The sequence below is a fragment of the Camelus dromedarius genome, chromosome 13, assembly GCF_036321535.1.
Source record: "Camelus dromedarius isolate mCamDro1 chromosome 13, mCamDro1.pat, whole genome shotgun sequence".
NCBI classification, from domain to species: domain Eukaryota; kingdom Metazoa; phylum Chordata; class Mammalia; order Artiodactyla; family Camelidae; genus Camelus; species Camelus dromedarius.
In genome coordinates, this window is record NC_087448.1 from 34,256,941 (window position 1) to 34,283,524 (window position 26,584).

A 26,584-nucleotide genomic window follows, 5' to 3' on the forward strand; every position below is an offset into this window, starting at 1 on the left:
CCTGATATTTTAAATGCTATATATTTGATGAAGAATCATATATTATTTTCAATTATATTTTGGAAAACGACAATATTAGATGTCAGTGCTTTTTAATGAATGTTTTTCTCCATTTTCAATGTATAAAACAATTCAGTAAGTGGTTCTAAAAGTGAGAAAAACTAACTGGAGACTATTCAATGTTTAAGATGCTTCAGATAATAAACTTTTAAAGGACCAGGCCTATTAGGGAACCAATGGAATGACTGTTCCCTTTAACAACTCATAGTAAAAATGTTTTTATTTCTTTCTATCAATTCATGACACCATGACACAGACTTTATGGAAGAAGACTTAGAGGCATTGTTATTTCCCAAAATAAAACCCAGTGTTTGTATGTGTGTTGTATGTGTCTATGTGTGTATGGGTGTGTGTGTTTCCTTTTACTATCAGGGCAATTACTGGGAATTATATGTATGTCCAAATTCAGAAAGTATAATTTTCCCTATTTAATGTCATGTCTCAAAATGAAAACTTGCAAAAGAAAAAAACAAAGTATGTTTTCCAACCATGCAGCTCAAGCCAATAAGCAAATGGGTGTAAGGTAGTTTAATATAGCTTTTTTTTTTTTCTTTCTTCTTCTATTTTTTTCAATGCTGTCTTGACCCAGTTCTGTGACCCTGGCTAGAGGCTGGTCAGATCCCCACCTTAACTAAGTCTACATCCCATCACTTTTCTTCTGGAGTGCTCACACTCCTAGGTCATTATGTACCCACCTTAATTGCCACAAGGGTCAGGTACCAGGTGATTTGAAATAGCCTCTGCACCCTACAGCCTGAGGAATTATTCAAACCAGTCAATACAGAGAGGCCCCTGGAAATCTAGTTAACCCCACCCTGCTTGACTGTACTTAAACTGCCCTGGACAATTCCGGCTTGTCATTAGCCTGTTCCTGGCACAACCCTCTGTGTAGCCCTGCCTGGTGGCCTTTTCTCCTTTAGGACTCAAAGTAATGAAAATCAATGTAATCATTGTGTTTTGTCCCACCTTCTGATGGATTTTTAAATCTTATATAACAATCAACTACCCAAAAGACTTACCTAAGAATCTCAAAAATTCTATACATTTATTTATAGACTTTGTCAAAAGCCTTCAAATGTATTTACAAGAATGCACAATAAGTACAAATCTCAAAGAGCAATTCATATTATTTAATGAAAAAAGATTTGATTTTTCAAGTGAAAGATTTTGTATAGTGCACATAAATTTTACCTATAAATGTCTTAAACTGTCAGTTATCAGTAAGAACTTTCAGAAAGGATAAAACTTAGAACAAAGTCCACGAGTTGCCTTGTAAAGAGACAGGCCTCCCGAAACCTTGCCTCCTTTTCCTTCCTTTTCTCCCCTCGTGGTTCCCTGCTTTTAAGGCAATTGTTTGTTTCCCAGGATAGGCCAGAAACTCCATGAGGAGAGTGTTGACATCTGCTTTGTTCACTACTGTAGTCCGGGTTCTTGTCACAGTGTCAGCATATAGTAACAGGCTCAGTAAATATTTATGGAATAAATAAATGTTACCAGTTTTGAAAAACAAGGAATAAACTCTATTTGTTAAAATGTGTCACTCAGCATTGAAGACTTAAGAGTCCACATGTACTTATGGATGGATATATGCACAAACATTGTTCTTAATCCTTGGGTAATAGTCTTAATTTAATATGATGGCAATGTATGTTGGATAGGACTACTTAAAAATAATCTTGCATATTCTTTCATTTTAATATATTCAGCAAAAAACTGATGCTATTGATGTTTCTGAGGTAGCTGATAATGTATTTTGTTTTTCCTTTGGAGATATTAACAGGGAAAGAAAAACTTCTGAATGATTTTGGAAAAGTGAAAATTAAGGATTGGTTTATAGGCCTCAAGATACATTATACATCAGGGTGGTGATTATCTTCACTCATGTCTAAAATGGAGTAAATATATTCAACAGAAAAGTTAAATAACTCATTTATTAACTGTCACAAAGTATTGCTAGGAAAAGAGATTTGTTGTGAAGGAAGATTTTGGTGTGATATTTGTGAAATCAGCATCTTAAGGTCAGCCTTTTAAATGGAAGAGATCTTTAATAATTCCTTAGAACATTTTCAACCTCATAAAATTTTAATTAACAATTAACATTGTTCATAGATCATCACTATTGCTTAGCACTATGAGGAATCAGAAGACTGATAGGTCATCTTTTTTTTTTTTTTTTTTTTTTTTTTTTTTGCCATCAATGGATGTTAAATCTAGTTGAGAGAAAACAAAAATAAAAATGTATGCTCATGAATGTGTAGGACCTCCCCCACCCCAAGACAAATATGCCATTAAAGTAAGAGTTGAGTGAGCTCAATTAAGAAATATGTTATTCATCAATAAAGGAAGATTTGGGGAATCTTCAAAGGGCATATAAGACTTCAGTTGGCCAAGTTAGGGAGGCTTACTGTGGTACATGGAAGCAAGCTGGCCCTAGAAAGAATTAAAGTCATTAAATGAAAACAGTCCAGGCAAAAAGCATCTTCTAAGCCGTGATGCTTATGTAAGGAGTGGGGATTGGTTTAAGCCACGTGTACTGGCTTTGTGGTTACAGAGTCACTGAACACACCAAAGCGAACCTAAAAGAGAGAAATTAGTTTGAGCTTTTAAAGTATGGGCAGAATTCAGAGGACAAAGAAAGGCTCACAGAGAAGTTTAAATTAAATATCCTAAGAAGTAGGAAATCATTGTGGGTTTGTCAGAGAAATATTTGTAAGTAATGAATGTGTTTAAACAAAACAAAACTATTTACCTTTGAGGGGATGGGAATATAGGTCTGATGGGAAGGAATTTTAAGATTATTCTAAATCCCAGACTTCAGATTTCAAAAATGACTAAAATCTGAGTTTGTATGTTAAGTGTACATTTTAGGCACTTTTTTTTTTTTTCACATCCAGTGTCCATTCTGATGTTGCCTGTGTTTTGCGATCTCAGGTGTCTGACACCAACTGTTACCTATCTCAGGTTTTTATTTTTTCTTTCATGTAAGATATAACCTGAATATTATTAAGATAAATAGTTATAAACAGAAAAATCCCACAATTATTGGGCACTTAAAAATGTTAGGAGTGCTAACTTGGGTTTTAGCAAAGACTTACATTCTGATTGTCTAGTGATTTTAATTGTTGAGTAGGCAAGCTCACATTTTCTTCTACATTTTTATTCTGATGACTCTCTGCTTTTGAAAATACTTTATGCCTCAGGCATTCTTGCCGATCCACTTAACCTTGTTCATAAAATCAATTCCTAATTTTCAAGCTATCACTTATCACTTGACCATTTAATCAAGGGGAAAAGACAACAACAAAAAAACCAAATTTTTCTGTAACCATTTGACTTTTATTGTTTTTCAGTAAAGAACTGACTTCCTGTTTACTTAATCCTGGTTAAAATGTTTTAGACTACCTGCTGGTAGAAAAATAAAGAGAAATATCTATGATTTTCTTTTTTATCTGCATATTAGGCTCCATGTGATCCAATTCTCAACTGAGCTAGACTTTCACTCCAGTGAAATCTGGGCTATTTTAATACACTTAGAAATGTAGCAACTAGGTTAAGCTTGGAAGGAACCGCATGTTGTCTTTGGATGCAAATGGTGTCTTTATTTATTCAGATTTCACCATGCTTGCAGTCTACAGTAATATACTTTAATTAAAATATTCTTTAAAATAATTATTTAGCTTTTTTAAATGTTGCAAAGTCATTTCATGTGACTTCATATTAAAAATCACAGGTTTATATGGAAAAGAACAATATTTTATATAACCACTTAGCATAGTTCTTTTTAATACTGTGTTTCAAGTAGTACTTTTATATTTTGTATTCATAGACTTGTAATGTTAACATATATTTCAACATTGTGCATAAAATTTTTCTGTTTTTCATAATTTTTCATGAATATGAGCTTTTTGTTGAGAATTAGGATGTATGTCAGTAATAATATATATGCCATGGATAAAGTTGACCAGAAATGATATATCATGTGTATATCTGTTTACCCATGTCTGTCTGTCTGTATAGCTATTTATTTTTCTTTTTTTGTCTGTATCTCTAGATATAAATGAAGGCTTAAGGAAAAGAGATAATTCTTACCTCCACAACAAAGAATGTTATTCCTCCTATGTTATTCTTCAAAGCATGAGAAATAATATCTTTGAATTGCTTTACTTAAGATACTTTTCATGAGAAAATGAGAGTGCCAATGCACTTTTTCTCTAAAGAGATCATTTTAAATGAAAACCCTAACTAGTTTCTTTTCTTATTTTCTCTATCTCTTGTCCTTTGCAGATGGGCCTCTGGGCCCCCGAGGATTAGCGGAAGCTACAGAGATGTGCACTCAAGAGTGCTTGGTTTTGGGTCACTCTGATAATTGCTGGATGCCTCCTGGCTTGGGTCCATATCAACACCCTAAATCTCCTCTTTCAACCTTTGCACCCCAGAAAGAATGGGTCAAGAAGGACAAGCTTGTGAATGGGCACACCCTGACCAGAGCCTGGAAGGAAGAGAGCAACAGGAACCAGTTCAATGAGCGGAAGCAGTATGGCTCCACTGAAGGCCATTTCAACAATGGCAGCCACGTGACAGACATTCCTCTGGCAAATCTGAAGTCTTATAAACAAGCAGGAGGTGCTATGGAGAGTCCTAAGGAGCACCAACTCTAAAAATCAAAGGCTAAATGGGACCTAATAACTTTAATCTAAATAGACATGCTAATACCGTGTGTGTCGAGCTTTATGTATGCAGTAGATCTCTACAGCTATGCCCCTTAGAGCAGGGATACCCATAACTTTGTGTTAGCGCCATGGAGGGTACCATATTTTACCACAAGAGGAAAGACAGTTCTACTAGCCATGTGATCTTCTTTACTAGAATTGATTAAACTCTTCAGAGATCTCTCCATTGTGCAAATATCCTTTTGTTTTTTAATTGCATTTTATTTTGACCCTGGACTGCTGCTATGAACAATAGAATATGCATTTGGAGAGTAAGAAAGTTCCATGGATTAGAGTGACTGACAAACATATCCAGTTAGAAAATTGTGCTTTTTTGTCATTGATCTGTGCTGGGACTGCTATACTTGACATTATACTTCAAATGAAACTTAAAAAAGATAAGCATTAAACCTATTGTGCTGTTAACAACGTTAGTGGATACTTGTAAGTCAATCAGTGTTAAAGTATTTGTAAATAGAAGCAAGTTATTATTAACAACTTTTGTGTACTTATATCGCTCACCTAAAAAATGTTGTAGCATAATTCTGTGTTTTATGGTTGCTTCTTTCCTTTTTTCTTTTTTTTTTGCCTCTTTGTTGTTATATTCGTTGTTTCTTTCGGTGAGGTGTTTCTGCGTTAGTAGTCTGTCTTGACACACATTGTTCAAAAGATCTCAAACACTTGTGTTGAAAAAAAGGTTCTGGAATCTTGCTTCTTTTATGATAGCTTATGATGCTGGCATTCTATAAAAAATAAAGATAAATAGTGGAAACTTTATATTAAAAATAAGAACTTCTGCAAAAGCTTGGAAATTCAGAACCGATTTTCTTGACATCCTTATTTTCAAAGTAGGCAAAAGCAAAATCACTTAATTAGTAGCATTAAGTGAAATAGTAATGGGAAATTGTTATCCTTCAGAAAGTGATATACTATCCTGTGCTTGTCACTCATGCAAAACTAATGTATTAAAATTAGCATATATTGAAGACAAATTACTATTCAAACCTAGTTTCAATTGGGCGTGTGTGTGTCTACAACTTTGTTGAAATGGCCGTTTGTGTTGATCCTCATATACAATAATGTTGTTGTAACACAAGTGTTAGACCATAGCCACAAAATATTTAATGTGTTGTGCCTTCATGATGTAACAGAACATTCTCCAGGTAGGCTAGTTGGGGGAAATAAAGGGATAAATCTCTAATTATTGCTGTTTAACTGTTTGTTATCATAGTTGGTCAATGCGTGGCAGGTACCAGCATCTCGTCACTTAGGTCAAACCAACAGAATGACACCTAATGTTAATAAGATCTCAGTTGCACGTGCAAACAAATCCAAATTCGAACATTCTTAGGAGGTTTTTGTTAAGGCATGACAGATGATTTAAACAAATAAATAGCATGCAACAAAATGTCTTTATTGAAAGAAGTGAAAGTTATCTTAATGCCACAGTTCAACATCAGTTTAAAAGTAAAAAAAATAAAAAAATAAAAAATAAAAAGGTTTGCTAATCTGATAGTTAATTTGTTCTTACCAAAAATAAAATTACTCTGTAAATAGCAATTCACATTTTTCCACAGTATAATGGAAAATAATGGGTTAGGGGTGCATTGCTTATTGCAGTACATATTTGTCGGTTTGTGAGGGGTGTTTGATGACTTTGACAGAATAAATATCTAAACAATTATCCTTGTTACTGCTTTGCCAGTTCTACATTATTTACAATTATTCAGCTCTTGCAATAAATGTTCTGAATTCCTGACTGTAGTGTGTTAATTCTTGGTCACTATCTAAAGTAATGATTTTTACTCTAATTGTTAGATAAATGATACATTGATAAAACTTAACTTTTAAATAGAAATCAAGGAAGATATGTAAAGGATTTAATACCTATGTTCTAAAAAATATAGTTCCAAGTTAGAGGTAAGTTTCCCTAATGATCTATGAAGTTATTTTCTAGGGAAACTCATGGAGAATGCTGGTTCACTTTCTAGTCAAGATTCATGCAAGTTTCATCAAAGGGAAATCCTGTCAGAAACTGGGCAGGTAACACTGGTTAGTGAGTGAGGTTATCTTCTTGGCTTTTAGTCTCTTTAACAAGATTTCATGACACAAACTCTCATATATCACATTGCTGGCCACAGCAGAAGAGAACTATTCAGGGATTAAGTCCTTGAGACAAGGGCCAAACCTTCATCTATATTTCTTTCAGATAAGGAAAAATAGACCCAGAAACTGCCAAGGAGAGTAAGACACACTCACATACATGCCATGTGTTTATATTCACTGGAGAGCAACTGGACAAGAGTCTGAGGGTAAATAAACCTGCCTGACTCTTCCTCTAGAGCTTTTCCAGGGGCTATAAGACTCAGGAGAGAGTAGATGTGGAGGTAAATGTATTTGCTTGGACCAGCAGCCATAGGTGAAGCCCTAACCCTTCACCCCTGAATAAACCAGGTTTATCCAGAAGTCTGAAGCATCACAGTCCTCTCCTTCACAGGGACAGAGCCTGCCCTGGGACACAGAGAATGAGTGAATCTGAAAATAGGCCACTCTGGAAAAAAGTAGAATCCTTACCAGCCCACTCCCTTCCTCCACTTTTCACCAACTGAATAAGTCATTCCCCTCTGCCTTGAAGAGTAAAAGGTGAGAGAAACTAAAATAATTACTCTCCTACCTTTTCCTTCCCAAAAAGAATAGAGCAGAGATGCTCTCCTCCAAACCAGAAGTTTGGTAAAGAAACTCCCCATCCTCCATGTATTTCTTCTAATAAATATGACAACCTCTGCTCTTATCAAAGCATTCAGTTATATGCTCTTGTGCAAATTTAAGATAGGTAACATCACAAAGCAAACTGAAGTATTTACTCATTAAGTAAATAGCATATTTACAATGACTAATCCTTAAATATCACCCACCTTGCTTTATTGTGTAGACATTGAACAGTATAAATCATCATCTACCTGGAAATCAAAGCCAGTTACATTTCCTAGTAAAGCACACCCACATATGAAATGTATAAAAATAATGACTTTTAAAGTGATTATCAAATGCTAGATACTACACATTTTCTAAGGCAGGTAGAGACAACTTCATAAGCCAAATATGATCTGTTTGAGTAAACATTTCTACACATACTCTAACATAAAATATATATTTAAATAATGGTCATTTATTTGCAGACAACTGAGTAGTCATTTTGCTGCACTGATGCTATTCAGCAAATCTCATTCAGTAGAGTGGTGTTCCCTCCCCACCATCATTCCTCAGCTAAAGCAAGAAATGCAGCTGAGGACCAGAAGCCATTCTAGTATTTATTAAACTCCCTTGGATAGAAGCCAGGAATGGCTAATTATTATTACTGAGGAGTTTCACAGCCATGCATAAAAGGGGTGCCTTGTCGGTTTCAGTTCTACTGTGGATGCCAGGGTGCTACTCTGTAAAAGGGGAAACCAAGCTATGAAAAGGAGGAGTGGTGCTGGGAGTCTGAAAATGCTTCATTGTTCTGCTTTGTTTTAAATAGAGCTGATCTTCTCTCCCTAAAGGAAGCGCCTTCATTGGTTCTTTTGAAAGAGATTGCTTTCAGAGTCTCTCAGTGCTCTTAAAGGCACAGTGATCACATAATGATTTCTCTATATACTGTTCTTCCCTGATCACAACTACCAATCTAAATTTCAGTAGATATCAACCAGGATTTTCACTGTTGAAAAAATACAAAATTAATATCTTAGTAATACAATAAAGACCTTTATAAGATACACTACATAAAACATGACTATCATAGTGATATTTCATTCACTTTAGTACACTCAATTTTCATTTATATTGATGGGTGTTTCAAAGATATCAATTTTCTATTGTCATGATGCCACCATCATCCATTTTAAAATAGTCTTATTTTCTTATGTCTTAGAAGTCCTAAATAGTGCACCCCACAACAAAATGAGTTCTGTTAACATTTTCGTGATCCTAACATATCACATGGTTCTTGAAGCTTTATAGTAAAAATCTTTTTTTAAATAGTCTTTAACTTTTTAATCCTAAAATTTTCTTTTTAAAGTCCTATGGCTATGTTCTTCTTAGAATAAACACAATGCAATTATTATTGGACTCATTCAATGCCAGACATTATAAAGTCCACAGGTTTTCAAATATGTTTCAACTTCAGTGGTTTTTCAAATCACATTACAGTGCTATTTAAATTCAATCCCTACATTTTCTGGATCCTTTGTTTTTTTTTAAAAAAATTATTGAAATATTATTGACCTATAACATTGTATTAATTTTGGGTGTACAACATAAAGATTCAGTATCAGTTTAAAGTGCAAAATGATCACTGCAATAAATCTAGTTAGCAGCCATCACCACCCATAATTACAATGTTTATTATCTTCCGATGAGAACTTTTAAGATATACTGTCTTAACAATCTTCAAATATATATTATTATCAACTACAGTTACTATCCTGTGTATTACCTTTGTAGTTCTAACAATGATTTTTTTCAAATTCATCACTAGTTTGGCATCATTGACATAATCCTGAATAATGATACCCCAAAAATAATATTTACTTTGGAAGTCTAACACAATCACAATTTTCTGCAATATAGTATTAGGTGATTCTAAGTAAAATTATACCTTTATATTGAATGATATTATGCCTATTTTCTTTTGACTATTCACATAAGCAGTTGTGGCCCATATTACTTGATATGTGAAGTGCTTTTGCTTTATTGCAGAAAAAAAAATTTCATGAAAAGATGTAAGGTACCATTAAATTCATTTGTCATTCACCCCCAAACATACTTCAGTGTCAGTGTAACTGACAATTTGACCTTGGTGCTGAGGCATCAAACCTCTTAATTACAGACAAACAATTGAATACTCCCTTCTCCTGGAAACATTTTGTTCTCTTGGCTTCCTGGGGATCACACACTTGATTTCCTCCTACCTCACTGGCCAGTCCTTAGATCTTTCTCCTTTTTCAACGTGTTTACTGCTCTAAATTTCCCTCTGAGCACTGCCTCCTCTTCATCTTATAGGTTTTGATGTGCTGTATTTTCATTTTCATCTATCCCTGACTATGTTCTAGGTTCCCTGGTTATTTATTCCTTGACATATGGGTTGTTTAGAGTGTCTTCATCAATTTCCACCTATTTGTGAATTTTCCCATTTTCCTTCTATTACTGATTTTCTAGCTTCACTCTAGTGTGATCAGAAAAAAGAACCCTTCTATGATTTCAATCTTTTAGAATTTATTGAGACTTGTTTTGTGGGCATATCTGACCACCTCATTTTAAAATTGAAATTTTTCCTCTAGCATTCTCAGTCCCATTCACACCCAGCTCTACTTTTTTTCCCTGTGGCGATGATCACTCTCTAACATGGGTATAATTTACTTATTTACTGATGCTTATGTTCATTGTCTGTCAACCCCCACAAGAAGGTAAGCTCCATTAAGGCAAAGATTTTTAACTTTTTTGTTCACTGATATATTTGTTGCTGGAGAATAGGTTCTGACCTCGTGCAGGAAAGAATTCAAGAGTGAGGCATAGGAAAGTGAAACCAAGTCTACACAGAGAGATACACACTCCATAGACAGAATGTGAGCCATCTCAGAAAGGTGAGAAGGAGAGAGACCAGGAGGTGTGGAGTGTTTAGTTTAAAGTAAAAGTAGATACGCATTCCATAGACAAAGTACAGGCTGTCTCAGAAGGCTAGAGAGAGTGACCACGAGGTGCAGAGCTGTTAGGTTTTGTGGGCTAGGTAATTTCATATGCTAATGAGTAGAAGGATTATTCCAACTATTTTGGGGAAGGGGCAGGGATTTCCAGGAATCAGCACCACCCCCCAACCCCCCACCCCACTCACTTTTCGACCTTTTATGGTCAGCCTAGGAACTGTCATGGCACAGGTGGGTGTGCCATAAGGCTCAAGATCTACTGTAAGTCAAATCTTCTAGCATCTTGGTTCTAAACAGTTTTTTCTGTCCTCAGTGGCTGTATCATTTCTTCAGTGGTTGTGCCCTGCCCGCTTCCCTCCTGTCTCATATCCACAGCTCTTAGAATGGTGTTTGCCACAAGCAGTAGCTCTATGGTGAATGAATGAATGAATGAATGAACTATCTCCCTACCTCTCAGCCTTTTTCATTTCTACAGGTTGTATACATGTGATAGAGATAAATAGCCCAGTTTTCACACTGAAAACAAGATCCTCAGTAAATACAAAATAGGAGCCATTTAGGTTAAATGATTAGGAGATTATAACAAAATGTGTTATTTGCACAAAACTGAAACACTCCACTCACTACATTTTCCCTCTTCTATTCCCTTCTATCTGCTTATTGGAATTAGTCTGTTTTTCCCTAGGGGAACACCAAACTTTTTTTCAATTAATTTCAAGTACAAAATGATTATGTTTCCAGGAATTTGCTGGATTTTACTTATAAAGGAAATAATTTTCATTTTTTTCCATAATGTTTCTTCATGGAACAAATTTTCCTTTCCGTACTCCCTGAAGTCTGCATTTTCTACTGACTGTGGTATGTGGTCACTGCTTTTACAGGTGGTGTTTCTTCCTTGACACTTTATGGCTTGAGATTCCCACACAAGCCTTTCTTGCACTCTGCTGCCTTCACTGAACATAGTCTACCCCGGCACTGTCAATACCACCAAGAAGACGATCTTTGTGGCCGTCAACCTAATGGAAAAGGCTAATGTAGTAGCCGCTATAAAAACACACCTTATTTCTACTACAAACAAGCTTTAGATTGCTTTTTTTCCCCCAAATCATTACATTACAGAAAAATAAAAATAACAGAAAAATGACCAAAAAAAAAAACAAAAAAAACCAAAAACCCAGAAAGTTGAGGCAAAGGAAATGTGTGTTTGTTTTATACATGTATATGAATTCACATCAATTCTGCACACTTGCCAGAAATGGGCCATGTATTTGTCTCTAAGATAATTGGGAGTCAAAGCAAAACAAACAAGCAAAACCCACTTCATTCATCAGTAAAATATGTAAAATGCATTTTAAAATTTTCACAGATCACATTCTATCTTTTTTTATTTTTCTCCAAAGCCTGATAATAAATGGACCACTAAAAATAATATTTTTGAACACACTCGTTTTTTCAATGTTTAACCTTGTTTTAAGTCATAGTTAAATCATGGATATCACTATTTAAACTATATGAAATTCTATATAAAATGTACTTTTAATTTATTTTTAATATTTTAAAAAAATGTTTCTATATCACTAAAGCAATCCTTTTTCACCCTTTGGAAAAACATCATAATAATGTCATCTATGCTGGCCCCCAGAGCACTCACATCACCCAGGTCCCCATCAATCTCTAATTCTCCTCTCTACATTCTGAAGGGACTGATTCCCTTAGGAAAGCCTACCATTTCAGAAGGAGGAAATTACCTTGGCTATCATAGCTGAGAAGACAATAATCCCTATAAAATAATACACATCCAGCCTCAATAATGTGTCCTCATTTCCCACTTGTTTACAGAATCCCTCATAAAATTCTGTTCAGGATCTAAAGGACCACTGACTCTAGATATGGCAGAGGTTACAAAAGATTGTTAAAATCTTCATCACCCAGTGTATGTGGATTAGATGGCCTTTAGTTAAGTTCTATAATATGACAACTAATGCACAGCATTTTTAAAAATTAGGATTTTATTTACTGTTGATTGGGATTATCCCAAACAGTGGTAGAAATAGGGGGAGCTTGACTCAGAACACAGAGGTCTTCAGAGTAACTGCTAGAGAAGCCTGGCACACACAGCATACACAGAATATAATTCCCTAGGAAAATCTACCTAGTTGCACAGTTGTCAGACTGAAACTCAAATATGTGGGAAACATACTTGCCATCCTTTTTATCCACAATATATAATTATTCTTCAGTAAAGTTTGTTTTAGTTATCAATATTATAATTGCACTTAAAAACAGTCTATGCTCAGCATAGTTCTAAGGATTTACATATATTATCATTAATTTTTCCATGTACTTTATTTTTTAGGTGTGTGCTTTTTAGGTTCGTATATTACTGTTCTACAGATGAGGAAACGGAGGATGCAAGGGGTTCAAATGAATCTACTCTAGATCCTACACCCAGAAAGCAGCAGCACCAGTCTGTTGGTCTGACTCTAGAGTCTGGGCTCTTAAACTCTAGGCAACACTACCTCCTTATAAAAGATTCAAACCCTTTTTTGATTCAGACTGAATGATCAATTGCCATTTTTTAAAATAACAATAATAAAATAATGTATTAATTTATTCTGAAATGAATTTCCCCCTCCCACTTAAGAATTTGGTTTACCCAATGGATGACGTATTTATATGTTGGTTTAAATATTTTATTTATTAAAAGTGTAACTATTGTGCTATTTACCCTTAGAACAAAATAGCGCTGTCTAAAATGGAGCACAATTTAGAGGGAATAGAGCCTAAACAGTGTTACTGGGAAATCTAGCTAATGTCCCTGTTGATAGTTTAAGGTGTTGAATTCTTTTTACATACCCCAGGTGTATCTATTCACAGCTCACACCTTTTTACACATGGCACTTGCCTTCTGTTCCCTACTTTGGAAATCAGGTAAGGAACGAAGTGAGCCACACATCAGGCTTCCATTGCCAATAAACAGGGCATTAAAATGAGACCAAAATCGGCTTGACAATTAACTTTAGCAAGCCTATTTTCTCCTCGTCACGGAAAAGCAGCTCCCACTGACATCAAAGGGAGCTATGTGCTTGAACAGAGAACAGAATGGACTCCTGGAGCATCAATGGAGAGAGCTATATGTTAAGCTTCAAAGCATAAACACCCTCTCTTACTGCATCACTGATTTCAATCAACTGCTCTTACTTCTACAGTTTGGTTTATTGTCTAAATGGAGAAGTACTTCTTAATTTGACTAACAAGAATCCCAGACTATAGGTGTGAAATAATTTACATATTAAGGCCAAGGTCATACTATGTAGTGGTACCTCATTAGTCTTCCCGTCCCCCGGGAAAGGTTGACCACAAATTTTTAAATGTCAGCTTCCTATAGTTCACAATTTTACAGTACACTCTTTTCATAAAACAGTGTGATAACAAATTACACAAAGTGTTAAATATAAGTATTCAATTAATAGCGCTTGAATAATATCACAATATCTGTTGCCCCATTAAGCCACGTGCACAGGGAAACTTTTCATTCCTCTTTCATATTTTGATATTTAATAATTTGTCTGCTTAATTGCTGATGCAAGTACTTGAATATCAGGTGCATAGGAAATACCTGTCTCTTAATGGACACACAGCAATCAGTATGAGAAAACCAACAATACTAAACACCTTGTGAAAGAAAATACATGTGGTCATTTCCTTTAGAAAATGTTAACCTAGGAATCTTGGCATGTTTTATCAGTGAGATATATAGATAAATGGGTAGATAGATAAAAATATGTGTGTGTGTGTGTGTGTGTGTGTGTATATAAAGGTATATAGTTACATAGATTGTTGTATGTTATTTATAGTATTTATTACTAACAGCTCATATGGTTATTCATTGTGTTAATTTGTTATTGCTTATATAATTCCAGAATTCTAAGCAAAGAAGTTCCTCTAGCACAAACACCCATTTCCTAATGGGATGGCTTTAAACTATCTAGTGCAGATAAAATATCACTAGAGGAAAGATTGCTTTAGTTATTCATTCTAGAGGCTCATGAATTAAACTTAGATGGTACAAAATGAAATACTTGCCTTCAGCAATATTTAGTGGTAGTGAAGTTCCCTTTCATATTTCAGTATTTATTAAAATTAATAATGAAATAAGGATAAGGAGATTTAGCTTATAAATCCTACTTGGTTAGAAAAATTTAAGGGAGATAATAGTACTGAATCTCATCAAATTGAAAAAATCTCCATTTAGCAGGATAAACGTAGTGTTTTATATAATTGACACAATACTCTTTTAGTGAAGTAAAATTGGGAGAATAATATTCACTTCATAGGCTCATGGTGAAGATTGAATGGTAATTCATTTATAGAGCTGAGAATGGCATCTGAAATACAGTAAGTTCTATAAGTGTTCTTTATATTACCAGTGGTAGTGGTGGCAATAGTAGTTTATTGGAAAATCTTTTCCAATCACAAAACATTTCAAATATATTAATTTTACATAATATCACCAATTAATTTTTCTTTAGTTCTACTCCTACTTACTAAGTGTTATTACAAGATTTTTACTAATGAACTTCCCTCTACTCTTAGACAAAATTTTCCCCTAACTCCAGAGAGCAGAGATGCTGTCAGTCAAGAATTCTCTCAACTTTTTTTAACCAAAACAGGTAGAAACTTGGCTGCCTTCTTGCTTCTTTTCTTTCTTCACTTCTGTTAATAAAATTCTTCAACTTTTCTGAATTGGTATCTTTCAACTCTTTCAGGCTTATTCAATAATTATTCTCTTATTATTTTATAGCTCAGGCCACACAAATTCAAGTACTTGAAGAGAGTGGTTCAGCATAGATAAAGGAGAGCAGGAAACTGTACTTTCTTCCTTTGAAAGAGATAGTGATGGCTATTTGACCACCACAGACACTTCCAAAAAGAGGAATGTGTCCAATAGGTGCCAGATCTTCCCAAATTTCAAGTGAAGCCTGTATTTGTGGGGAATATCTCTCTAGACTATGTTTTGGGCTTAAAACAAACACACACATTTGCAGGCCACAAGGTAGCATGTTTGCTAATTAGTCAGAAATTCTCTCTTCTGTGTTCTACAAGTTTAACCTCTTTTTTTTTTAACTGCTTATAAGCTTATGCTTTTTAATAATATTTTAAAATATTTGAACACCTCTAATTTAGAACAAAATAATAATAAATGAATAAATAGAAAATCTTCCTTCCATTTACTTTATCTACTGCCTCCTCTCTTTTTCCACTTCATGATCTTCTCAAAAGTGTACATCAACACACCACAGTCTTTTCTTCCACCTCTAACCACTCCAACACAATTTCTCTGGCTAAATTCTCCATCAGCTGCCTATGTCTTCTCTAAATAAAGGCCACCTCTTGGGCTTTACTTCTCTTAGCAGCATTTCACATCTTCTTAGATTTTACACTTTTTTTTATTGAAGCATAATTGATTTACAATGCTGTGTTAATTTCTGGTGTACAGCATAGTGATTTAGTTATACATACATATACATTCTTTTTCATACTCTTTATAATTATAGATTACTACAAGATAGTGAATATAATGAAATAATACCATTTGCAGCAACGTGGCTGGACCTAGAGATAACCATACTAACTGAAGTAAGTTAAGACAGAGAAGACAAAAATCACATATCACTTATATGTGGAATCTAAAAATTGACACAAATTAACTTATTGACAAAACAGAAACAGACTCATGGATGTAGAAAACAAACTGGTTACCAAAGGGGAAAAGGGAGTGGATAAATTAGGAGTTTGGGATTTGCAGATACTAACTAGCATAAGATAAATGAACAACAAAGTCCTACTGTATAGCACAGGACTCTATTCCTTTATTTTTGAAACTCTGCTGTGTTTTTTCCTATATCTTAAGTGTCTTCTTAGTATTCTATGCAAAATGCCTTCCTTTTCCCAAGTTTGAAGCGTTATTCTTCTCCAAGTTTCCATCTTCTCTAATTGCATACTCTAGGTGATATCACTCATGCCAATGTATCAATTACAAGTTTCCCAGGTACACAAATACAGTCGAGCTTTTTCTTACATACCAGATTGATGAGAACAACTGGCCAATGGAATGTTCCAGAAATGCCACAAACTCAATTCCATTCAGCATCTCCATGCAGCTTCTAGTGAAGCTCGAAGTCTTGCTTTCAGTCATGTGAGCAAAACCATGCTTCTAGACTATGTCTGAATCTAGAAATAGAGAAAGGACCAGAGCTTCTGTGTGCCTGGACACCAGAGCTGCTGCAGGTCCTGCTCTAGCTGGTGGGATGGAGGTTTGCCAGAGCAATCATCATGGAGAGAGGCCCAGCTAGCTGATCATGCTAGGACATGAGGCGTAGTGTGACAGCCCTTTCCACTTCTCCACTTTAATTCACTAAAGCCACTAAACCACCTAAGTCATTGAGGACACTGAGGAGTTGATTGGTGCTAAGCAAATTTGGGGCATTGCTTTAAATCTGATATAGGCAGTATGATGGGGTAGCAATCTGTAATGGACTCTTACCCACTCCTTGACTTGAAGCCCTGAAAATCTATTCTCCATAAGCAGTATATTATGTTTAAAATGAAATCTTAAACTATCCAATATTTCTCTATTACTCTCAGTTGCAAAGTCCCCAGGTCCTAAAATAACCTGCAGACTCCAGCACACTGTCCTCTGATAACTTGACCATCCTCTTCACAAGCTCCCCCAATAAATAAATGTTTATGGAATCAATTCATGACTGTAATCTAATTGTAGGATCCTCTACAAAGTGAAGTGTTTGAGTCCTTGGAAATGCACACTGGTGCCATCCAGAGAACTTGGAAGACAATCTAAGTGCTGATTATAGACGTATTATAGGTATTATAAAGGTATTAAAATATTGTTAAACCAATTTAGGAGGACTGTTCTGCTCTCTCTATCTCACATACTATGTGTTTTAGGTTTTTTCTTTACCCCACCCCCTTTTTTTTCTGTCCAGGGTGAAAGTAGACTCTTTTGAAAGGAGCTGATTTGGCCTTTACTGCCTTTGCCAAGGTGTAGCTGACACAAAAAGGCAAAAGCAAAAGGGATCACTCCTTCAGTAGGCAAGCACTGGAGAGAAACTGTCTTTCCTTTTGCCCAGGTGCCCCCCTGTGCATTCTTTTAGTCTCTTTCTTATCAAAATATTATCACATTAAATTGTCATTGTCAATTTATTTCCTGGCCACTCCTACCAACTGGGAGCTACTTGAAGGCAGAGACTGACTGGGTCCCCTTATGGAATAAACATCTCATACAGAACTTACAGTAAGCATTTAAAGAAGGTGTAATGTGAAATATGTAATAAAATTCTTTTGCCTAGAAGTAGTCAGCTATAAACATAATGATTATTTGTCAGAATTTTAAAAAGATATATACATCAGATGTGGGTTTGATTAAATGGTCTTTAAATATAATTTCTTCCAATTTGATATTCTGTAATACTTTGTAACATGGTAAGTAGGAGACATGTAAGGGAAGTATATAAGATAATGTAAGGTTGGGAAATCAAGGTCTATAAGCCAAAATTGAAAATTAAGGCACAAAGTTAATTCTGTTTCTTCTAAGTGTACTTATTTCATTAGAAGTTTTTCTTTTTTAACATGATAATAAGACAGACATTGGACTAGTTTATTCCAGTCTTAAGTGAAAAAACCTTTTGCTCAAAGTTCTTTTTTGATTTCTTCTTCTACTTTGTATCAGAGTATAAATAATTCAAAAACGTTTCAAATTTTCAAATTCAAATATGAACTCCTCAAGAATTATGCTGCAATTGCTAAATGGCACTATAAAATAAAATGGTTGGGCTGTGAATATGAAAAAACTCTATACTCAAATAGAGTTGTTCAAAGTTTTATGCATTAAATACTGAATTATGAGTTATCAGTCATTCTTAAAAGGTGCATTTTATTTGAAATACCAAATGATATCCCAGAACAGATAGTAATTTGCACTTACTCAATGCTCCAACATATAGAAGCAGTAATGCTTATGCAGTGGAGATAAACTTCTATTTTAAATTTACCAAGAGTTCCTCCCATTGCTCCAAGTGGAATGATCTGGATTTTAAAACTATTGAAGCTGACAAAAGGCAAAAAGGGATTTATAAACAGTTTTGGAATTTCAGATGAGACATGGGAATTGTGCAGGGAAATACTCTCCCTTTATTCTGGTCAGGTTGACTTGAGAGCAACAGAGATTCATGCAGATTTGAGGCAATCTTGAACCAGAGAGGAAGTCTCACTGAAGACAAATCACATGGAGGTGTTAAGAAGCCATCAGGGCTCAGTCAGAGCTAGAGGAAATTACTATAATGTTTATTCATCCTCTTCCCATCTACCTCCTCCTCCCTCCCACCTCCCTCCCCTCCACCCACACACACACAGAGACAATGGGAATTTGACTTCAAGATGATAGAAGTTGACCACATGCAAAATTTCAAAAAAAACAGATGGTGCTAGAAGTGAAGAGACTGCTAGATTATCTGGTATCCATTTTTGAAGTGTCCCTTCCTGCATCATAATTCTTGACATTATAATCAAACTTCAGCGAAGTTGTATTACATATTACAAACTAGTATTAGCTGTGCTATGCAGGAATGTGTAGAATCCCTTTTTGTCTGGGAAATGGTAACATTTGGAGAAGCAATTTTAAGACAAGAGATACAATGAGAATTCTGGAAGGATGCCACATGAAGACATGGCAAGAGGCAACCAGGATCAATTTGTTGTACTAGAAAAGTATTCCTTGGGAACCCTCAGAAATAGTAAGGGAGGTAAATCTATGTAAAACCCATATTTTCTGTAATCACATAGGACTGGGGGCTTGGGCTATGCAATTTTTGTATCAGAGGAGACACCGCTTTGGTTGAAGAACTCAGGAAGTGCTTACTGAATTTATGTACATAGTATAAAGTCAATTAGTTTACATAAACAAGCATTCATGCATTCTTAAACAGGTCATACTCCCAAAGTTTCCTTGGATATTAAGTGTTAGAAATCTAGATCATTTTTCTCAAGGAGAATGCATCAGAAGCCTCTTTACCTTATTGATTTTTCCTCTAATTCTCAGCGCTTGGGTACAACATTGCTGTCTTTTCCACAGTGTCTTGCTTTCATACAAAGCTTATTGAAACAACATGGATCAAAACACTGTCTTGATTGCAAACCAACTGTTCTTTTAAATTTAAAGAGTAGTTTTTTTGTTTGTTTTGTTGTTGTTGTGGTTGTTGTTGTTGTTGTTGTTTTTCCAACAGACAAAATACAATGAAACTCTTTCTTAGAACTCACTTCCATCATGACATAGGTCTTAAAATTATGGTGAGTTGCCACAGGTGGAATTCTGTACATTGAGAGCAGCACCTGCAGAAGATCCTGATTTTTCTAGATGATTCAAAAGAACAGGGAGTTAGGGGTGTCATGCTGGGACTGGCTGGTCAAGCCAGTAGCACTAATGAGGAGAAGGGGAAAGGCCATGCTCAGGAATCTCCCTCCATCATGATGAGAAGTAGAGATGGAGTGGGCAGACAGGCAATGTTAGGCTGCAGCTATTGGAAGGAAATGAAGGGAAAGGCGTTAAAGAAAGCAAATTCTAAGCATTAGTTCTGATGCCAGAAAATTCTAAGAAACTATTCTTGGGAGCATGACTTGAAATAGTTGCCACTTACGCAACAGACTTAGCTTTACTGTCTCAGCAAGAAATACTTATTAGAACACTGCTCTAATGCTTGTTTGACGTGAGCTGAGGTGAAAAACCTTTCTCCAACAATTTTAATTGATTACACACTTCTGTTCTAGTGTAATTTCCACTTTTTTATTAGAAAACTTATTTTGGTAAGCCACCCCAAAATAATCATTAATTTTGGCTTGTGCAGTTTATTTTCTTTGGAAAATTAAAACAGTATTTTATCTCTGTGATATTGATTATTTAAATGTGCATTGCCGTTAACATTTCTAGAAACCTACACCCCACCCATTCCTTTAAAATGTAATCTTATCTTTTATGTGCAACTCTATAGAAAACTTTGAAAAGATCATCTGTAATTACTGATCACCTTACAGCTTTAAATATCCAAAAACAAATCAAAAAGAATAGAAGGCTATCAAGTGATGATTATTTTATTTAAAAGAAAGTTTTCACTAGTACAAAGTTATTAGAGTGCAGCTGCCTACTGAATCATATTAACTGTATAAGCACCTGAAAATAATTCTGCATTGTAGTAATCTTAGATTTCATGTTATATTCATTAGAGTAAAATAAAAATAAAGCCTACATAAATAAAATATGCTTTGATTTATTAATTTTAAATATTGACATTTTAAACATTTTTACTAAAAAAAACAAAATGAGACAAAAAATTTTAAAGTCTAGTTTTCTTTCTGATTTTAATTATTGTACAACTTCTATTCATAAGATGTTGCTAAAAATAGCAGATAATTATAAATTTTAAAAATCTAGACCAACCTTGGTGTTATTTTTTTCTGTATGATATGCTTCTTAGTTGAAATATGTTCAATTTTCTAAAGGTATACTTTCTACCTCTCAACAAACTTCACTTTAGTGTCAGATGTTCAAACAAGCTGAATATCTTCTTGACAATTCCGAGTATAAGAAATTCTCTTTTGTTACAGAAATATGTTCTCATGTTATTTTTGTTAAGTTGACTATACATATGGTCCTTTTATTACTGAAGCTGAACTAGATCAATAAATTTTGAACTTTTTGCTGCACAATGGAATCAAATCATGATTCTATAATATGTTAGTAAAATTAAATAGGAATACATATAAAATATGATTCAACACTGGTTTTATGATACATGTCAAAAAAAAGATGCATGTCAAATATGCAATTTTGTGATAGACTTACTTATTCAAATTTTATAGTGTTTATCCCTGGACCAAATTCAATCATAACAAATTTTTACTTTCTTCTTCTATTTTTAAAAAGATTTAAGAACTGATTAGGTTTGATCAATCACTATTTTTTTTTTCCTCAGATACTCCTGGATTTTTATACAAAAATTATTTTCCGAATTTTTCCTTTTTGCCATGGCTTAATTTTGTTCATGAATAGAATAGGTATTTCTTAATCTCATTGAAGGAAGGGATAGTCTAGTATTGGAATGGGTATGTAACAAAGTTCTAGCCAGCGATGTAGAAAGGAAAGTCTCTGGCAGAACCTCTGGAGGACAACTTGTTGTTTTTTCCTTTAATAAAAAATTTGCCTTGATTGCATGTAGCTGTCTTGTTATGATAAAAAAAAAAAAAAAAAAAGGCCAAGAGGATCATCAAGGTGCTAACTCAGAGCCCTGAACATATTGAGTCTGTGTACTAACCCAGCAGCCACCAACCTTGAGACTTTCCAGTGAGTGAGCAATCAATGTCCTATAGTTTAAGCTACTATTAGTCTTCGATTAATATAAAAATCAACTCTTACAGATAAATAGATTCATAGAAGTAGCTTAGAGTAGCTTGACATCATCTACAAATAGATGTAAGCTGCAACTCTGATAGTTTTTACAGTTTAAAAACAAACAAGCAAAACCAATGAGATGGTATAAAATAGGTGATTTTCCAAAGCAAAGAGAGAGCTGTATGAAAAATAACTATGCCATATGGGTGTAGTGAATATTAGGTGCCTTTGTCATTGCATCTGACTTTCATACTGTGATAATCCTAGCCTAGGGCAATTTCCCTTGCTGTCCAGTAGGAGGGTGGGAAGCCAGTATGATTTGGCTGAAAGAAAATGGAATGAAAGCCAAGCCACCATAAAACTGCATTAGTACTAATCTGATTTTTCAGGAGTAGCTAATAACCTTTAAGAAGCATTACAAATACAAGACCTACATTATGGCAAACACAACAGACATATTCTGCAAGGGCATTAAAATAAACTTTATATTCAAATTAGCAATTCTTTGTTCAGATGACTTATAGACATTAATATCTATATATTGTTAGGATCAATTCTTTTTTCAGGTGAATTATAGCTGTTAAATCTATATATAGTCAAGATCAACACTGTGAAAGCCATTCTTAGGTTTTAACTTGGGACCAATATTAAATTTCAAGCCATTGAAGTATGGTAGATAGAAAAAGCTGAACAGAAACCCATAAACAAAGAGTAAAACCATAGTTAATTTTATTAAGCCAGAATCCTTATAAAAATAGTAGTAAAAAACCAATGATTCAGAATGTCCGTTGTTCTCCTTGTTGAAATTCACCAACTGTGACTCTGTGACCAAGAGGGTGATACTAGGCCATGAAGAACATTTGTCTGTTTCTTTTCACCTCTGATGCTTATAAAGTTTTTTTTCTTTTAATCTTTCTAATCTTTGGAAACAATAATTTTATCTTTTTATCCTCTGTGCCACATGTATTACTTGGTTAATAATAGCTGCCTAATAAGTCTTTACTGATAAATCAACAAATTTCCAACCTCATTAGGAGTAAAAATACAAATTGAAAACAATGAGTTTCAATATCTTAATCTATTAAATTGCATTTTTTTTAGGAAACTGCATGGTATGGTAGAGGATATGATGAAATAGGCCATTTTTATCCATTGCTGGAAAGAAAATAAATTGGCACAAACGTGTACTAATGTGCATGTTTTCTCATCTATAAACAATATTATACTGTAGAGCACAGGGAAATATATGCAAGATCTTGTGGTAGCTCACAGCAAAAAAAATTGTGACAATGAATATATGTATGCTCATGTATAACTGAAAAATTGTGCTCTACACTGGAATTTGACACAACATTGTAAAATGACTATAACTCAATAATTAAAAAAAAAAAGAATACTTAAGACTGGGATTAAATGAAATAATATATAAAAGCATGCCACACAATGTTGGTACATAGTGACCCTTAAATTCTGGTAGCTTACCAAAAAAGACAAGGAAGAAATAATTGAACATCTTTTATACTTTTAAATCATGTGTCTCCCTCTTGACTATAAACTCCATAAGGCTAGGTACCTTTCTCTTGTTTACCGTTGTATCCTGATACATTATACAGCATCTATCACACTGTCATTTAGTAAATATTTGTTAAATTTGTAGAGTTCATTTAGCTCTGCTGATGACAAGAGTAGTTTCATATGTGAAACTGGACTGGTTATCATTGGGGAAATACAATACATTTTACATTCATTGAATGAGCACATATAAGAGGTGATGTGATGTACTAGAAAAGCACAAGCTCTGAATTTGAAAGAAATACATTCAAAATCTCACTTGCTATCCACCATTCATGACTTATTTAACCTTTCTGAACCTCCATTTATATGTACGTGACTCTAGAGTGAAGATGATCAATCTCATGGAGTTTCTGTCATATTAAATAGAAAAATATGCATTTTAAAAGGTCAAGAGTTTAGCTAAGCTGCTCCCTGGTATTGCTGTCTTGGCATTCATTTTTGGGGCTCTTCAGCTGAAGCTAGCCCCTCACACAAGAGCACACTGTAGATAAGAGCTCACAGAGTCACAGGCAAGCATGAGTTCCTGTTAGTACTTCCCTAACAGCATTTGTCATCTGCAGCCTCTCCCCTAGGCCTGCCCGGAACCTTCCTTCTGTATGCCCCTTAGATGAGACCCTGTGGAACTTACCAAAACTCCACTCTTTGGGGTTTGAATTGATGTATCTTAGCCTGAGAACTCCAAAATACTCTTCCCACAGACATTGGTAAAGGAATATCCCCCAGGTCCTGCCTCTCTGTCTGCACTCTGCCTTGACCTCCCTGCCAGCTACTTTCTCCAGGACCTGTGAGTAATAGACTCTGTTTCAGTTTCTCTTCTGTTCTGTTGTTGAACCACTCACTGTTCACCATGTGCACTCTGTGCTCGACACATGTTAATTTCACAAAGCCATAATAAAAGCCGTTGTACACTCTACGCAATCACAGTGACTGTAGGTTAGAATTCAGATCTATAACTACTTCCCTTAAATATGAAATTTCAGATTTGGAGGAGACCTTAAAAAACCTCTTTAAACGTTCTAGACAAGGCCTTTACCCAGGCTCAGAACTGGTAAGGTATAGTCTTTTTCACTCTATCACATACTATCTTTTGGTTCCCTTTTCCTTCAATCATTACAATGCCTAAACATCCAAAAGCCTGGTTTCTACTGGGACACTAGAGTTTCTGTCAAGGAGCGAGTAGGAAGAACAGAGTAAGACAAAGCCAACAAGACAGACAAGCGTGTCTTGTTGGGTGCTTGGTTGGCTCCATGAGGGACCAGAGCTCCCTCCTCCCAATATGGCAAAAAGCCAGATACTGTACATTGAGTTTTAGTCTATACTGTCAGAGAAACCAGTATTTCTGCTTAGGAAAACTTTTCTGTAGTTGCATTTGTGGTCTTAAATTCAAAAGTAGAGAGGAAGCAAACATACAGGAAACACTTTTATTTGTGTATTTTCCCCCAAAGTTCCAATGTATTGGAACATACATGAGTAATTCTAACTTTTAGGATTATGAATAAAAGTTATTATTATCATTAATGTTGTTCTATAGTCCGCCATTAAGAGTAGTTTATAAATGTAGCAAAGTGTGGTCCATGCTTCTATGAATTCCACTATTTACATAACACCTTTTACCTAATGAGACAATGCTCAAATGTGTTCTTTCATTATTTCTCACAATTTCACTAGGAAGTCAGGATGTGAAGATGGAAAATTTAAGCTAATAATAATAATAACAGCAAATCACTATTGAATATTTCTTACATGCTAGATGCTATATTAAGTGGTTTTCATCTACCAATTTACTGAATCCTCATAGCAATCCTTGTGAAACAGGGATGCTCTTCCATTTTACAGATGAGAAAATTGAGGCTGAGAGAATTTCAGTTCTTTGACCAACATCACACGATCATCACGTTATGAATTCAACAGCCCAGTTCAAGACAATAAAACCATTTCCTAAATGTAAGCTAATGATAATATTTAATCTAGAACTAAAAAGATTAGTTTTTATTCAGTAGATCCCTTTACCCAGATTACAAGTAGATATTACATGAGTTTTCAGTTACTTTTTCTAAGCAGGAAACCAAGACCTGGAACGAATGAAGTATGTGTAATGATACTTTCACTCCTGAAAACGAATACAGAAATCAAAATTGTCAATCTCTCTTCTATCATCTCAACAGCTATTGTGGTTTCATTCGACACTTCTGTGGGCTGCATTGTTAACTACGAGTTGAGTCTTCTGATTTTATGTCTCCTTGGAGTTTTTAATATTCCTCACTTTCTGACAATTTTTTTTTAAGTAGGGAAATTTGAATTCAGTATTGTGGTGATTGTTTATAGAGTTTAGTTCGGCTGTAGATAATGGAAACGTCTTTTGTAAAAAGTATCGTTTTATTAAGCTGAAGGTGGGCTTTGTTCCCTTGATAACTTTTTGACATTGAGACTGCCAAGAGAAGATGGATTTGTATTTCAAATGCTTTGAAGTTGGGACAGTTTAAATGAGGGAAATTTCAAATGTCACATTGAGACACAGCAAATTCCTTCATTGCCTGAAGCAGATAAAGAAAAAAAAAAAAGTCTGACTCATTTGAGTTTTTCTTTTAAAGCTGTTTTAAAATTGTAATGATGGAGTGTTTATATGTGTCAGGAGTTTTAAGGCTTAGTGACATGATTAACTGAAAACCAACAACATTAGTGCTGTTTGATAGTATCAAGATTTTCATTTAAGTTTAACTTTTAACTTTAACTTTTTAACTTTTTGCACAATGTCTATAAGTTGGAGTTTTAGAAGCTGTAGTTCTTGGAAGAATATTTTATTTGGCAGAATCATCTTTAAAGAGGTGCACATTTTTTAAAAAATGTCTTATTTCTCATATTTATTTCCCAACTGTTTTATGCAGGTGAAATCAAATAAAAGCAACATTCATAATACACTCAAATAAAGAAAAATATCATAAGATATAGCCTGAAGAAGAATTTATAGAAAGGGATAGGGCCTTTCCCCATTCCATTTCTAGACTGGTTAATACCCAACTTTTTTGAATCCAACCCACAATAAGAAATACATATTATACTGTGATTGGTCACATATATCCAAATGCACAACTGAAATA

The 26,584-nt window shown here is 34.6% G+C and overlaps 1 protein-coding gene across 6 annotated transcripts in view; it reads left to right on the forward strand.

Annotated features, from left to right (window-relative positions):
* The window catches only part of PCDH9 (protocadherin 9), an 858,857-nt gene extending 852,329 nt beyond the window's left edge, over positions 1-6,528 (forward strand). For all 6 annotated transcript variants that reach the window (XM_010982176.3, XM_010982179.3, XM_010982177.3 and 3 more), the window contains one exon: positions 4,345-6,528. In XM_010982176.3, coding sequence (XP_010980478.1) covers positions 4,345-4,718 — 374 coding nt within the window. In that variant the 3' untranslated portion in view covers positions 4,719-6,528. The remainder of the gene's footprint in view (positions 1-4,344) is intronic.
* The last annotated feature ends 20,056 nt before the right edge of the window (positions 6,529-26,584 follow it).